At 45.4% G+C, this 15,495-nt stretch overlaps 2 protein-coding genes across 12 annotated transcripts in view; one reads left to right on the plus strand and one right to left on the minus strand.

Moving 5' to 3' along the window:
* GAK (cyclin G associated kinase) overlaps positions 1-251 on the minus strand; it is a 50,723-nt gene extending 50,472 nt beyond the window's left edge. For 6 of the 8 annotated variants that reach the window (XM_089911368.1, XM_089911371.1, XM_089911373.1 and 3 more), the window contains exon 1: positions 1-251. In XM_089911368.1, the coding sequence (XP_089767494.1) occupies positions 1-145 (145 nt within the window). In that variant the 5' untranslated portion in view covers positions 146-251. The other 2 variants (XM_022554897.3, XM_089911374.1) reach the window with 1 other exon arrangement.
* Positions 120-15,495, plus strand: part of TMEM175 (transmembrane protein 175) — a 26,447-nt gene continuing 11,071 nt past the window's right edge. For 2 of the 4 annotated variants that reach the window (XM_022554904.3, XM_089911382.1), the window contains exons 1-2: positions 120-738; positions 15,315-15,475. In XM_022554904.3, the coding sequence (XP_022410612.1) occupies positions 15,323-15,475 (153 nt within the window). In that variant the 5' untranslated portion in view covers positions 120-738; positions 15,315-15,322. Of the gene's footprint in view, positions 12,210-15,314; positions 15,476-15,495 lie in introns of all 4 variants that reach the window. The other 2 variants (XM_089911381.1, XM_089911380.1) reach the window with 2 other exon arrangements.

The raw sequence follows: 15,495 nt of genomic DNA on the forward strand, positions 1-15,495 counted from the left end.
CTTCGGCCAGGACCCGCCGCACCCGCAGCCGCAGCTCGCCCATCTCCACCGTCTGCCCCACGAAATCAGTCTGGTCGCGGCCGGCAGCACCACCCAGGGAGCCCGGGCCGGCCAGGAAGTCGAGCGCAGACTGCAGCAGCGACATGGTGGCGGCCCGCGGCGGGCGCCGGACAGAGGGCTCGGCGTCCAGCCGCGTCCGGGTCCACTCGGCAACCGCCGGCCGCGAACCGCACCAGCTTCCGCCCGACGCCGCGACGCAGGGGCGGGAGCGCGTCGCCGCCCGGAAGAGCGCCGACGCCTCACTTCCGCCGCGCCAGCGGCCACGCATGCGCAGGGCGGGGTGCCGGCTGGGGGAGGGGCGGTGCGCGTGCGCGGTGCCGCAGGCCTCGGAACGGATTTAGGTTGTCGCGCTAACAGAGGGCTGGCGGCGGCGGCAGTGGCTGTCCCTGGGTGGTCTGCACCCCGGCGCGGCGCTCAACCGTGCCCACGTGGCCGTTTCCGCGGAGGCTGGTGCTCGGGGGCTCCCGGGGCTGGGCCGCACGGCGGGAGGATCGGGTCTTGTGCTCGGAGCGCCGGGGGGCCCGCAGTGTCCGTCTTTTTAACGAGTTGGTTGTTACTGAAAGACTGAAGAGGTTAATTGTAGAAACCGAGTTTTGTAGCTTCTGTAGAAAAGTCAGATCTGTCAGCATTGGACCCAGAATACCGCGTGTCACCCATCACCTAGAGCTGCCCCCTCAGGTAAGACACCACCACTCGCCTGATCCCTTGGCTCGTTTGTGTGCCCGGCTGCTTCCTGTAGGTCCTGGTGTGGAGTGTTCATCCCCAAACTGAGAACTGGAGCCGAAAGCCCCAGACAGCATCTTAACCCGCCTAGAATTTCAAGCTACTAAAAATATCTTTCCAGACGGGCTAACGTGCGTTATCCTTATAATAAAGCAGCTTCGTTCATGCAGTGCTTTACTGCTTGCAGTATCTTTTTATGTATTCGCCTTAATGATCCTAGATTATTTTGGAGAACGTACAGTATAGTTAATCCCGCACCCCACACCCCGCCTTTGGGTGCAAAATGTGCTCAGCAGTGTCATTACCTGGCCAGGTGGCCAGGGTCTTGTTGCTACAGCTAGTGGTACAGCTAGAAGTCCACACAAGTTACGTGGCTTTTTCAGCCGGTGTGTTCGTCTGGTAAATGGAATACAAGGATTGGGGGCTCAGGAAAGAGCCCAGGCTGTATTTGGTTGACCCTAGCATGTAGGTGGTAGTTGACTTGGAAGAGCGCACCAAGGGGACACCGCAGTTAGAAAGAGGGTACAGTCTTCAGAGGGGAGGAGCAGCCAGGGAAGCAGGAATAAAACGTAAGAGAGGGCTTCCCTGGTGGCGCAGTGGTGGAGAGTCCGCCTGCCGATGCAGGGGACGCGGGTTCATGCCCCGGTCCGGGAGGATCCCACATGCCGCGGAGCGGCTAGCCCCATGAGCCATGGCCGCTGAGCCTGCATGCCCAGAGCCTGTGCTCCGCAACGGGAGAGGCCACAGCAGTGAGAGGCCCGCGTACTGCCAAAAAAAAACTAAGAGAGCTTTATGTCACCGGGCCAAAGAAAGATGTTGGGGAGGGTGGTGGTAATTAAAAGTGTCAAATGTCATTTAAAAGTAGGAAAAGTAGGAAAAGATGTGTGTTGGATTTAGCAACAATGAGATCTTTGGTGACCTTGCCAAGAATAAATTGTTTCATTGGAAACTCTCCATTACCCTGAGTGGAAGAGTAAAGAAATGGAGAGAGAGATGGTAAGTGGAGGTAACTCAGTAAGTTTGGCTATGGAGAAGAAAGTGTGGGAGCTAGAGTTATGATGGATGTTGAGAGGTTGTAGGATAGGAGATTGCTGAGCAGCCTCCAGCTGATGGAAGGGGGCCAGTCAGTGTCTGCTAGGAAAGAAGGGACAGGTGCAAAGTGGTCCCCTAGACGGTAGGAGGGAATGCTATCCAGAGCATAGGGAAGTGTTCACTTTGGCTGTAAGAAAATTGCTTTTCATCGTAAAAGGAAGGGAGGAAGGTGGGTTGTAGTTGCAGGTAACTTTATGTGTTTATTGGACTGAAAGCAAAGGAATTCTCTGTTTTCTTCTGTTTTCACTGTGAATAAGGAGAAGAAAACGTCTCCCAAAAATGGGAAGGGAGGTAAGAAAACTAAGATTTGAGCAGTGTGGGAAAGATCTAAAATAGCTTTTGTGGAAAACCTAGTGAATAACTCACTAGAAAGCATGATGTAGTCCAGGGCTCGTCTGAGTTTGGAGGCTGTGGGTTTATTCTGGTATGACCTACATTTGCGTTGAGGTTTTTAATAGTGTAATTACTTTGGAGACAAGAGTCTATTCAGACTTTGTGTTTCATACTGATGGAGCACTTTTTATACTGACACTGCACTAGGTGCTATAGTAACACCATCTTAATCCAGATCTGTGTCTCCAGATCACACTTCCCTCCTGAACTCTTAGACATTTGTTCTTAGGTATCTCTCATATACATGAGATAGCTCATGTATACATGTCATATATATATATATATATATACGTCTAAAACTGAATTTATAGTTTTCATCGCCAAACCTGTCCCTTTGTAGTAAATTTCATAACAAAAGACTATAATCAGAAGTTAAGAAGATTATTTTATAATGATGAAAGGGTGAATTCATGAAAAGACATAACAATCCTAAACAGTTCTGCCCCTGATAATAAAGCTTTTAAATACATGAAGCAAAAACTAGTAGTAGTGCAAGGAGAGATAGACAAACCCACAACTGTAGTTGGAGATTTCAATACTTCTTTCTCAGATAATGATAGAACAAATACCCAGAAAATGACCAAGCGTATGGTAGAGTTGAATGACACCAGCAACTTGATTTAATGGACATTTGTAGAATACACGTTATCAAATATATAAACAACATTTACCAAGATGGATCATATTCTGGGCAAATATGTTTTCTGACCACGGTGGAATTAAGCTAGATATCAATAGCATATCTCTGGAAAATCATCCAAATGTTTGAGAACTGACTGACTCACTTTTAAATTACCCATAGGTCAAAGGAGAAATCAAAAGGGAAATTAAAATTTTGAACTAATGAAAATGCAGCATTTCAAAATTTGTGGCTAAAACACTATTAGAAGATAGGTCTCAAATCATTCATCTTAATAAACTAGAAAAATAAGAGCAAATGAAACTCAAAGTAAGTACAAAAAGGGAAATAATAAATACCAGCAGAAATCAATGAAATAGAAGACAAAAACAATAGAGAAAATCAATGAAACCAAAAGCTGAGTCTTTGAGAAGATAAATAAAAAAGAGAAATTTCTGGCCAGGTTGAACAAGGAAAAAAAAGGGTTAACAGTATCATGAATGAAGGTGATGACATCATTGCCAAAAGGGTAATCGGAGAACATGAACAACTTTATGCCAATAAATTCAACAACTTGCACTAAAGGAACAAATTCCTTGGAAGACAATGCCAAAACTCACTCCAGAAGAAATAGATAACCTAGATAGCTCTATAACTATTAAAGCATTGAATTTGTAGTTAAAAACTTTTCCTAAAAGAAAATTCCATACCTAGATGGCTTTACTGGGAATTCTACCAAACTAAAGAAGAAATAATACCAATTCTATATAGATTCTTAAAATTGAAAGAAGGAAATATGAACGCCAGCTCATTCTATAAGGATAGCATTTTTCTAATGCCGAAGTTTGACACAGGCATTACAAGAAAAGAAAACTGCAGACTAATGTTCCTCATGACAAAGATATAAAAATTCTTTTAAAACATTTTTTAGCAAACTGAATCCAATACTATATAAAAAGGATAATACAACATAACCAAGTGAGGTTCATCTTAGGATTGCAAAGTTGGCTTTATATTAAAAAATGGATCAATGTAATTTACAGTATTACGGTGAAAAAGAAAACCAAATCAGTCATCTCAATAGACATAGAAAAAGCATTTGACGGGGACATCCCTGGTGGTCCAGTGGTTGACTCCACACTACCACTCCAGGGAGCACGGGTTTGATCCCTGATGGGGGAACGAAGATCCCACATGCTGACCGGCACAGACGAAAAAAAATTAAAAAAAAGAAAAAGCATTTGACAAAATCCAGCATCGATTTCCTGATTTAAAAAAAAAAAACCAACTTTCAGCAAACTAGGAATAAAATGAAAACTTCCTCAACATAATAAGGACATCTATGAAAAACCTATAGCTGACCTATGGAATGATGAAAGACTGGATGTTTTTTTTCCCTCCAAGATTGGGAACAAGTCTCTGGTCTCACCATTTCTATTCAACATTGTACTAGAAATTCTAGCCAATGTAATGAGGCAAGAAAAAGAAATTAGGGGCTTCCCTGGTGGCTCAGTGGTTGAGAATCTGCCAGCTAATGCAGGGGACACGGGTTCGAGCCCTGGTCTGGGAGGATCCCACATGCCGTGGAGCAGCTAGGCCCATGAGCCACAGCTACTGAGCCTGCATGTCTGGAGCCTGTGCTCCGCAACGAGAGGCTGCGACAGTGAGAGGCCTGCGCGCCGCCATGAAGAGTGGCCCCCGCTCGCCGCAACTAGAGAAAGCCCTTGCACACAAACGAAGACCCAACACAGCCAAAAATAAATAAATAAATAAATAAATATATTTTTTAAAAAAAGATGACCTAGTTAATTTCCATCCCACTACCTTCACTCACTGAGTCCTCTGCCTTTAAAAAAAAAAAAGAAAAGAAAAAGAAATGAAAAGCTTCCATATTGAAAAGGAATAAGGAAGATTGTTTATTTGAAGATCACATGATCTTCGGGGAGCTAAGATCCCACATGACTCGCAGCCAAAACACCAAAACATAAAACAGAAGCAATATTGGAACAAATTTAATAAAGACTTTAAAAATGGTCCACATCAAAAAAAATCTTAGGAAAAAAAAATGTCTCCAGGCATTGCAAATGTCCCTTGAGGGGCAAAATTGCCCTCAGTTGAGAATCATTGTTCTAGGTTAAAAAATGCATGGAAACTACAGAAAGAGCTACTAGGACTAGTGACTTTAGCAGGGTTGCAGGATACAAGGTTAATATGCAAAATAAATAAAAAGTTATTGCATATTTCTAAATAACTAGCAACAAATATTGGAAGTTGAAATTAGAAAAAAACCCACTATTTACAGGAGCATCAAAAGATACCAAATCTTTGGGATAAATCTGAAATAGATGTGCAAGACTTATAACTGAAAACTAAAAACGTTTGCTCAGAGACACTAAAGACCTTGATAAGTGGAAAGGTACACAGTATTCATTAATTTAGAAAATTCAGGATCGTTAGGACATCAAATTAATCTATAGATTCAATGCCATTCCAATTAAAATCCCAGCAGACTTTTTTTTAATTGACACACTGATTTTAAAATTCATTTGGAACTGCGAAAGAGCCTGAATAGCCAAAGCAAGTTTGAACGAGGACAGATTTTTATGACTTATACGATCTAATTTCAGTACTCCAAATAGTGCTCCAAATAGTGTGGTGTTGGTATAAAGGTATAAGTAGATCAGTGGAACAGAATAAAAAGTCCAGAAATTGGCCCATGAGTATAAATATGTTCCATTGATTGTGAATAAGGAATAAAGGTAATTGGAGAAAGGATAGTCTTTTCAACAAACAGTGCTGGAAGAATTGGATATCCATATGTTTAAAAAAAGAATGTTAATCCATACATTGCATCATATATGAAAAAAACCCATAAAACTTCTAGAAAACAATCTGTGAGAGTTTCTGATATGACACCAAAGTACAATCCATAAAAAATAGATAAACAGGCTTCCCTGGTGGCGCAGTGGTTGAGAATCCGCCTGCCAATGCAGGGGACCCGGGTTCCAGCCCTGGTCCAGGAAGATCCCACATGCCGCGGAGCAGCTAAGACCGTGAGCCACAACTACTGAGCCTGCGTGCTGCAACTACGGAAGCCTGCGTGCCTGTGGTCTGCAGCAAGAGAAGCCACTGCAACGAGAAGCCTGCGCACTGCAACGAAGAGTAGCCCCTGCTCGCCGCAACTAGAGAAAGCCTGCGCACAGCAACAGAGACCCAACACAGCCAAAAATAAATAAATAAAATAAATAAATTTTAAAAAATAGATAAACAGGACTTCATCAAACTCAAGAACTTCAAAATACATTGTTGCAGGTGTGCTTCAGTAGGTGAAGGATAAACTGTGGTGAATCTATGAAATGGAGTATTATTCAATAATAAATAGAAATGAGCTACAAGCCACAAAAAGACACGGAGGACCTTAGAAGCATGTCACCAAGTGAGAGAAGCCAGTCTGAAAATGACACATACTGTTAGATTCCAACTGCATGACATTCTGGAAAAGGCAAAACTGGAGACAGTGGAAAGGTCCATGGTTGCTAGGGGTTTCGGGGGGAGGGAGGGATGCATAGGGGGAGCACAGGGGATTTTTAGGGCTGTGAAATCGTTCCGTATGGTACTACAGTGGTGAATATAAGTCATGCATTTGTCAGCACCCATAAAACTACAACACGATGTGTCAGTGTGTCGGTGTTGGCTCATTAACTGTGCCACACTAATGTAAGATGTTAATGGTGGGGAAAAGGGCGGGGGGAATGAACAGGGATATGGGAGTTCTCTGTACTTTCCCTTCAATTATTCTGCAGACCTAAAACTGCTAAAAAAAAAAATAGTCTGTTGATTTAAATGTATATGTGTGTATATATATATACACACATAAATATATAAATATATATATACACATAAACATATAAATATATATACACACATATATAAATATATATACACACATAAATATATAAATATATATATACACACATAAATATATAAATATATATATACACATAAATATATAAATATATATGTACACACATAAATATATAAATATATATACACACATAAATATATAAATATATATACACACATAAATATATACACACAAAAATATATAAATATATATATACACATAAATATATATATATACACACACACATAAATATATAAATATATATATATATTTTTTTACATGTTGAGAGAATGAAAAGACAGCCCATACTGGGAGAAAATATCTGATAATGGACTTGTATACGGAATATAATACATACATATGTTTATATGTATGTATGTAAAGAAAAGTACACAGTCGCTGCATAGTCTTCCCAATAATTTCCACACTCCTGAAGGAGCTTACAAGGCTCTTTGTGATTTAGTCCTGCCTTATACTTCAGGTACACCTCCCAGTTTGAGCCTGTGCTCCAGCCTTATCAAACTCCTTGCACTTTGATGCACACCGAGCTCTCACTATTAGACACACACACATACACACAGAATCATTATTTGTCTTTCAATAATCCTCACAGCATTGTTTGAGAATTAGAAGAAACAGGACATGTAAAGTACTTGGAACAATGCTTGGTACTTAGTAAATGTTGGACAGATGTCACATATTGTCCTCATTGTCATTTTGTCATAAATATCTCCAGACAGCACTCGGGCATTTCCCATTCTGAGCTTTCCCAGACTGAGCCCGCCCAGGACACCTCTGCCCCACCACACCCTGAGGCGTAGCCAGCACCCTGCGTGGCTCTGCAGGGTCACGAGCCTTCAGTTACCTCCTCTCTGTTATAGGAATTTTCAACTCCCTCTTCCTGCCATCGGAATTTAACAATTCTTCAGTCTCTTCCACCTTAAGAAAAATTATTTCTCAACTCCTCCTCGACCTTCAGTCTTGTGTTCTTTCATTCATCACCATGTCTTAAAAACTCGTGTGTGATGAAGGTTAGGTGTAGCTGACATGTTTTTGAACACTTACGTGCCAGGTGCTTTTTTTTTAGCCATGTAAAATGCACGTAACATTTAGCCATGTAAAATGCACGTAACAAAATTTACCATCTTAACCCTTTTTGAGAGCACAGTTCAGTGGCATTAAGTGCATTCACATTGCTGTGCAGCCGTCCCCACCATCCGTCCACAGAACTCTTCATCTTGCAAAGCTGAAACTCTGGTCCTATTAAGCGGTAACTCCCACCTCTCCCCCCAGCTCCTGCCAACCACCCTTCTGCTTTCTTTCCTTATGAACTTGACTCCTCTAGGGACCTCATATAAGTGGGATCAGACAGTATTTATCCTTTTGTGCCTGGCTTATTTCACTTAGCATAGTGTCCTCAAGATTCAACCATGTCATAACATGTGAGAATGTCTTTCCTTTTTAAGGTTGGTAATATATCATTGTAGATGGAGATGCCACATTTTCTTTAGATGTTCATCTGTAGATGAACACTGGCGTTGCTTCCACCTCTTGGCTATTGCAAACAATGCTGCTGTGATCATTGGTGTACAAATATCTCTTCGAGTTTCTGCTTTCCATTCCTTTGAATATATACCGAGAAGTGGAATTGCTGGATCCTATGTTAATTCTCTGCTTAATTTTTTGAGGACCCTCCATACTGTTTTGCACAGCAGCCGCACCATTTACATTCCCGCCCAGCAGTGCACAGGGGCTCCGTTTTCTCCACAGCCTCACCAAGAGTTGCTGTTGTCCATCATTTACTTGTATTATGGCCACATCCTGGAGGGTGACTGTCTCGTGGTTTTGATTTGCTTTTCCCTAACACAACCCAGTAATGCTGAACATCTTTTCATGTGCTTATTGACTACTAGGATATCTCCTGTGGAGAAATGTCTTTTCACATCCTTTGCCCATTTTTTGAATTGGGTTGTCTTTTTACTGTTGCGTTGTAAGAGTCCTGTATATATTTTGGATGCTAGAGTCTTACTAGATACATGACTTGCAAATATTTTCTCCCATTCTATGGATTGTCTTTCACTTTCTTAATAGTGTCCTTTGAAGCACAAAAGGTAAAATTTCGATGAACTCCAATTTATTTTTTGTCGTTGCTTGTGCTTTTGGTGTTGTATTTAAGAACTCTTTGCCAAATATGAGGCCATGAAGATTTTCTCCAGTGTTTTATCTCTTACATTTAGGTCTTTGATCCATTTTTAGTTAATTTTTGTATGTGGCATGAGGTAGTATCTAAATTCATTCTTTTGCATGTGGATATCCAGTTGTCCCAGCAATATTTGTTGAAAAGACTATTCTTTCCCCATTGAATGGCTTTGACACCCTATTGCAAATCAGTTAACCATAAATGTAGTGGTTTACTTCTGAACTGTCAATTCTCTTCCATTGATCTATATGTCTGTATGCCGATACTGCACCGACTTGATTACCATAGCTTTTGCACTAAGTTTTGAAATTGAGAAGCGTGAGTCCTCAGGTTTGTTCTTTTTCAAGATTGTTTTGGCTACTCCTTAAATAGCCAGGGGTCCCTTAAATTTCCATATGAATTTTAGGGTCAGCTTGTAAATTTCTACATGGAAGGCAGCTGGAATTTTGATAGGGATTGCATTGAATCTGTAGATCAATTTGGGAAGTATTGCCACGTTAACAATATTAAATTTTCGAATCCATGAATAGAGGATGTCTTTTCACTCATTGAGGTCTTCTTTAATCTCTTTCAACAATGTTTTGTACTCCTTTTTTTTAAAAGATTATTTACTATTTACTTATTTAATTTATTTATTTTTGGCTGCATCAGGTCTTAGTGGCGGCACGCGGGATCTTCATTGAGGCATGCAGGATCTTTCCTTGCAGTGCGCGGGCTCTTTGTTGTGGTGCACGGGCTTCTCTCTAGTTGTGGCGTGCAGGTTTTCTCCTCTCTAGTTGTGGCGCGCAGGCTCCAGGGCACGTGGGCTCTGTAGTTGTGGCACGTGGGCTCCAGAGCGTGTGAGCTCTGTAGTTTGTGGCACGCGGGCTCTAGTTGAGGCACGTGAGCTCAGTAATTGTGGCGCGCAAGCTTAGTTGCCCCGTGGCATGTGGGATCTTAGTTCCCTGACCAGGGATCGAACCTGTGTCCCCTGCATTGTAAGGTGGATTCTTTTTCACTGGACCACCAGGGGAGTCCCTGTACTCCTTTGTTAAATTTGTTCCTAAGTATTTTTGATACTATTATAAACGTAATTGTTTTCTTAAATCTATTCTCAGATTGGTCATTGCTAGTGAATAGCAATGCAGTTATTTTATATATTGATCTCATTTCCTGCAAACTTGCTGAACTCACTTATTAGTTCTAATAGTTTTCTTGTGTGGGTTCCTTAGGATTTTCTATGTACAGAATCAGATCATCTGCGAATAGAGACAGTTTTACTTCCTTCTTTCCAGGCTCTATGCCTTCTGTTTCATTGTCTTGCACAGTTGCCATGGTTAGAACCCCGAGCAGTGTTGCATAGATGTGCTGAGAGCAGACATCCTCGTCTTGTCACTGATCTGAGGCGGGTAGTTTTCAGTCTCACCATTGAGTGTGATATTAGCCCTGTATCAGGTTGAGGAAATTTCCTTCCATTCCTATTTTGTTGACTAGTTTTTATCATGAAGAGGTGTTATATTTTGTCAAATGCTTTTTCTGCATTTATTAAGATGATCGTTTTTGTCTTTTTTCTATTGATATGGTGTGTTCCAGTAATTGATTTTTTAATTTTAAACCAACCTTATGTTCCTGGAATAAAACTTAGCACGGTATATAATTCTTTTTATATGTTGCAGAATCCATTTGTCAACATTTTGTTGAGGATTTTTGTGTCTATATTTGATATTTACTGACTTTTTAAAACTAAAATTTAATTGAAAGAAACTTAAACATACAAAAAGTATAGAAAGCAATGTAATGGACATCTGTTTCCCCAAATTAACCCGTGCCTAAAGAAACACATTAGCTTTTGTCTTATTTTTGTCCGATGGTCTTCTTTTCCCTTCACCCCTCTGCCTGCTCTTCTCAGCTCCTCTCTCTCCCTCCCTTCTGTAAAGTAAAGTATTAAGTTTAAGGATTTCCCTGGTGCTCCAGTGGTTAAGAATCTGCCTTCCAGTGCAGGGGACGCGGGTCCGATCCCCAGTCAGGGAACTAAGATCCCACGTGCCATGGGGCAATGAAGCTGGTGCGCTCTAGAGCCTGTGTGCCACAACTACTGAGCCCACGTGCCACAACTAGAGAGCCTGCACGCTGCAACGAGAGATCCCTCATGCTGCAGCTAAGACCTGACGCAGCCAAATAAATAAATATTTTTAAAAAAATTAAAAGAAAAAAGTATTAAGTTTAGTGCTGGCGAAGATGAGGAAGTCCCCTTCAGGCTGCCTCTCCCGCTGATTACAGGTAAAAACTCTGGACAAAATATTAAAAGAAAAAGTATGCAAAAGGCAATAGGTTGGAAAGGGCAGTTGGAACTTGAATCAGTGAGCACACGTGTGAGTTTTCCATTTTTTCACTCTTCCTCCTCGTGGCTTTGACCCTAGGCCAGTTCCCAGTTGTGGGCCTGGGCAGTGAGGGCTGCTGTACCCCATCTTTCTGCCTGTAGCAACTATGAAAGGGGCCCAACAAGCAGGGGCATGTGAGAGAGAGGCAAAGGAACTAGAATAATCCAAACAGTTTTGGAAAAAAAAACAGAGTTGGAGGACTCTAGCAGATATCAAGACTTACTATGAAGCTATAATCAAGGCAGTGTGAAACTGGCAAAGGATAAATGCATAGTCAGTGGGACAGAATGGACACTCCCCAGATGGGCCCACACAAATGTGGTCTGTTAGTTTTTGACCAGGGTGTGTGCAAAGGCAATTCAGTGGAGAAGGGACAGTTTTTTCAACAAGAAGTGTTGGAAAAACCAGACGTCCATCTGCAAGAAAGGGAAACTTGACTATACTTTGTATGTTATATAAAAATTAACTCAAAATTGATCGTAGATCAAAAGTAAAACCTCAAACTTTAAAACTTCTAAAAGAAAACAGAAAATCTTTGTGCTCTTGGGTTAAGCAAAGCATTGTTAGATATGACACCAAGAGAATGATCCATAAATGAAAAGGTGGCAAGTTGGAATTCATCCAGATATAAAGATTGTTGTTTTTTTTTTTTAATGTGGACCATCTCCAAGGTCTCAGCTGAATTTGTCACAATGCTGCCCCTGCTTTACGTTTGGTTTCTTGGCCTTGAGTCACATGGGATCCCAGCTCCCCAACCAGGGACTGAACCCGCACCCCGCGCATTGGAAGGTGAAGTCTCAACCACTGGACTACCAGGGAAGTCCCGCCAGAGTTTAAAACTGCCATTCTTCTGAAGAGGTAAGAGAAGGAAGGACAAGCCACAAAACTGCGAGGAAATGCCTGCGAATTACATATCTAACACCAAACTTCTAACCACGATGTGGAAGGAACTCTCAAAATTCAGTAAGAATACAAATAACTCCTCAAAAAAGTGAACAAAAGATTCTAGCAGACACTTTGCCACAAAAGATGTGCAGTTTAAAAGTAGGCACGTGAGAATACCCAGCTGGTCGATACGAAAGTGCAAATTAAACCACAGTGAGGTAGCACATCTCTCGGCACAGCTATAATTAGAAATTCATTAAATAGGGGCTTCCCTGGTGGCGCAGTGGTCAAGAGTCCGCCTGCCGATGCAGGGGACGCGGGTTCGTGCCCCGGTCCGGGAGGATCCCACATGCCGCGGAGCGGCTGGGCCCGTGAGCCGTGGCCACTGAACCTGCGCGTCCGGAGCCTGTGCCCCGCAACGGGAGAGGCCACAACAGTGAGAGGCCTGCGTACCGCAAAAAAAAAAAAAAAAAAAAAATCATTAAATTTTGAAAAGACCCTCCAAACCAAGTGCTGTCGAGGATAGGAGCAGATGCAGCTCTCACACGCTGCGGGTGGGAATGCAGAGTGCTGTGGTCAACGGTTTGGCAGATAAAGTTGACCCGTACTTACTAAATGACCCAGCAGACCCCTTCTGAGGTATTCGCCCAAGAGAAATAAAACAGGTTTACACAAATACCTGTGTGTACATCTTTATAGTGTCTTTATTGTGAACTGCTAAAACCGTGAATGACCTGTTTCCCAACTGGTGGGTGGATAAACAGGTACGTTCATGCAGTACAATTAACTACACAGCAGTAAAAGACATGTTCCTGATACTCCCGAGACATGGGCACATCTCAGACGCACTGTGCTGAGTAAAGGAAGCCAGGCTCAAGAGGTTCTCTGGGTACAAGGCCATTTATGGGACAATCTGGAAAGGGCAAAACGACAGTAACAGAAGACACAAGCGGTGGCCAGGGTTTGGGGTCGAGGAAGGCCTGCCCACAAAGGCACTGCTCGGGGCCAGAACTGCTTTGTGACTGGGGCCATGGTTACACGCCTTGTGCATTTGTCTACATCTCAGCGCTGGCACCAGAAGGAGTGATTCTTCCTGTGTGTTAACTTTAGAAAGTGGGTCCAGTGAGAGAGAAATTAGAGATACATCCGCACCCGTCCTCCACCCCTCCCTGCCTGGGTCACCGCAGTGCTGTCCTGTTTGTGTTACTGTGCTCTCACTGGTGTATGTGTGTACATCAGTGGTGCGACACGATGTGCGTCTTTCTGCACTTGATCCATCCCTCTCAGCGTTGTGCCTCTGAGTTTATGCATGTAGGTTGTTTCGTCTGTTGTCATTTACTGTCTCAGTCTGCTCTGGCTGCCACGACAAAATGCCACGGGCTGGGACCTTAGACAACAGGACTTCATTTCTCACAGTCCTGGAGGCTGGAAGTCCCAGATCAGGGTGGCAGCCAGTTCAGTTTCCCGTGAGGCCACGTCCCGGCCTGCAGACACACAGCAGAGGGAGGGAGCACGCCGGTCCCCTCCTGTCAGGGCACCGATCCCATCCTGGGACCCACCCTCCCGGCCTCCTCTAACCTAGTCACCTCCAGAGGCCCCACCTTCTATCCCATCCCCCGGGGTGGGGCTCGACGTGCGACACATGCATATTCGGGACACAGACAGTCCACAGCCCTTGGTAGCAGCTCCCTTAGTGGTTAATGATGTGCCACCTGTCAGTCAGAGCGTGTGTGGCTTTCAGTGTCGAGGTGAACTGCTCCACGAGGCCCGCAGTCCCCACCTCGTGTGCACCCTGGGGCTGGCCGCCTAGGGGTGGGCGCCGCAGCCCTGACCAGCTGCTGAGTGGTCTCCCGGTGGCTGAGGTGCCCTGCACCCCCTGCCAGCTTCTGCATCCCCCACGCCCTTGCCGCCTGTGCAAAGCTGACCTCTCATCGGCGCCCTTTGCACCTCCCGGGCTGCTGCGTATCTTGCACGTGTATCCGCACTTTGTCCTTCCTGTCCGGAAGTCCCCGTGAGCCTCCCTTCTGCACTCTGGGGGTGGGGTTCTGGTTTTGTCTTGTCCTGGGAGGCTCGGCTGTTAGTTTTGACATCCGGCCGCCCCTCGGAGCTCCTCCGCCTCACTCTCCCTCTCCCTCAGGCTCCTGGCGCTTTGCCAGGGTCGGCAGTGTCCTCTTCAGGGTGAAGACCAGGGCGCCCTTTCGCTTCCAGTCTTGCCTCTCGGGGGGTTTACCACTCGGGCCACCCGTCCGAGGGAGCCCTGGCGTCCTGCGCTCCGGACCCCCTCCAGCTCCGTCCCGGGCGCCTCGGCGCGGTGCTTCCCGCACGCCACCGCGGGGCATCCCGTCCTCTCTGATAGCATTTGCGGATGACTCCAGCCCCGACCTCTCTCCCGACCTCTCGATGCTGGCCCTCTGCCCAGGCAAGCTCCGTGGCAGAGGACACGTGCTGCCCTTCAGCAAGGAGCCTGGTGCCTCCCAGCGGCCACGGCCTGCCCCCCCGGAGTTCCCGCTGCGGGGCCCCGACTCCATTCCCAGGAGGCACTGGCATCTCTTCTGCCCGGAAACCCGTCAGCTGGCACCTCGCTTGTCTTCCCAGCCCACCTCTGATACTGAGTTGTCCAGGGAGCTCTGCCGTGGGCGCTTCGCTGGCGGGTGCCCGACCAGTCCCCCAGGCCGCCTGCCAACAGGAGGAGCGAGAGCACCCTCCAGTGGGGCAGCAGCCGGGGCAGCTGGCTTTCCACGCAGGACCTTGACTCCCCCAAAGGTCGCATCATGGCTGTGATGCAGGGTGCAGTGGGAGCAGGGACACGGTGGTGTCTGGTTGGGGTCGAGGGTGTCACGCCCAGCCCTGGAGCACCCACCATACGTGCCGTGTGCCTCCGCTTGCCTCTCCTGTCCCTAGAGGGGACACAGTCGCAGGGTGTGTCTCCCAGGTCACAGGCCCCTCTTCTAGAAGGCTGGCTGGGAGAGGAGAACAGGGCAGAGGAAGCAGCGGCAGGGCCCCTCTGCCCAGCCCCGCCCAGCCTGTGTCACGGCCCCCAGGAGCACCCCACGGGCTCAGACCTGTGCTTCTTCCCAGGCACCACCATGTCTGGGCCCCGGACCCCAGAGCTGGCCCTAGGTGGGCAGGGAGCCTCCTCCACGGGCTCACAGGACGAGGACACGGCTGACGGGATCCAGAGTTCGCATCGCATGCTCAGCTTCAGCGACGCGCTTCTGTCCATCATTGCCACCGTAATGGTCCGTGCGGGCCCCGCGGC

Source organism: Delphinapterus leucas, chromosome 5 (assembly GCF_059928025.1).
Source record: "Delphinapterus leucas isolate spDelLeu-1000000601 "Yukka" chromosome 5, BTC_Dleu_Yukka2, whole genome shotgun sequence".
Lineage (NCBI taxonomy): Eukaryota > Metazoa > Chordata > Mammalia > Artiodactyla > Monodontidae > Delphinapterus > Delphinapterus leucas.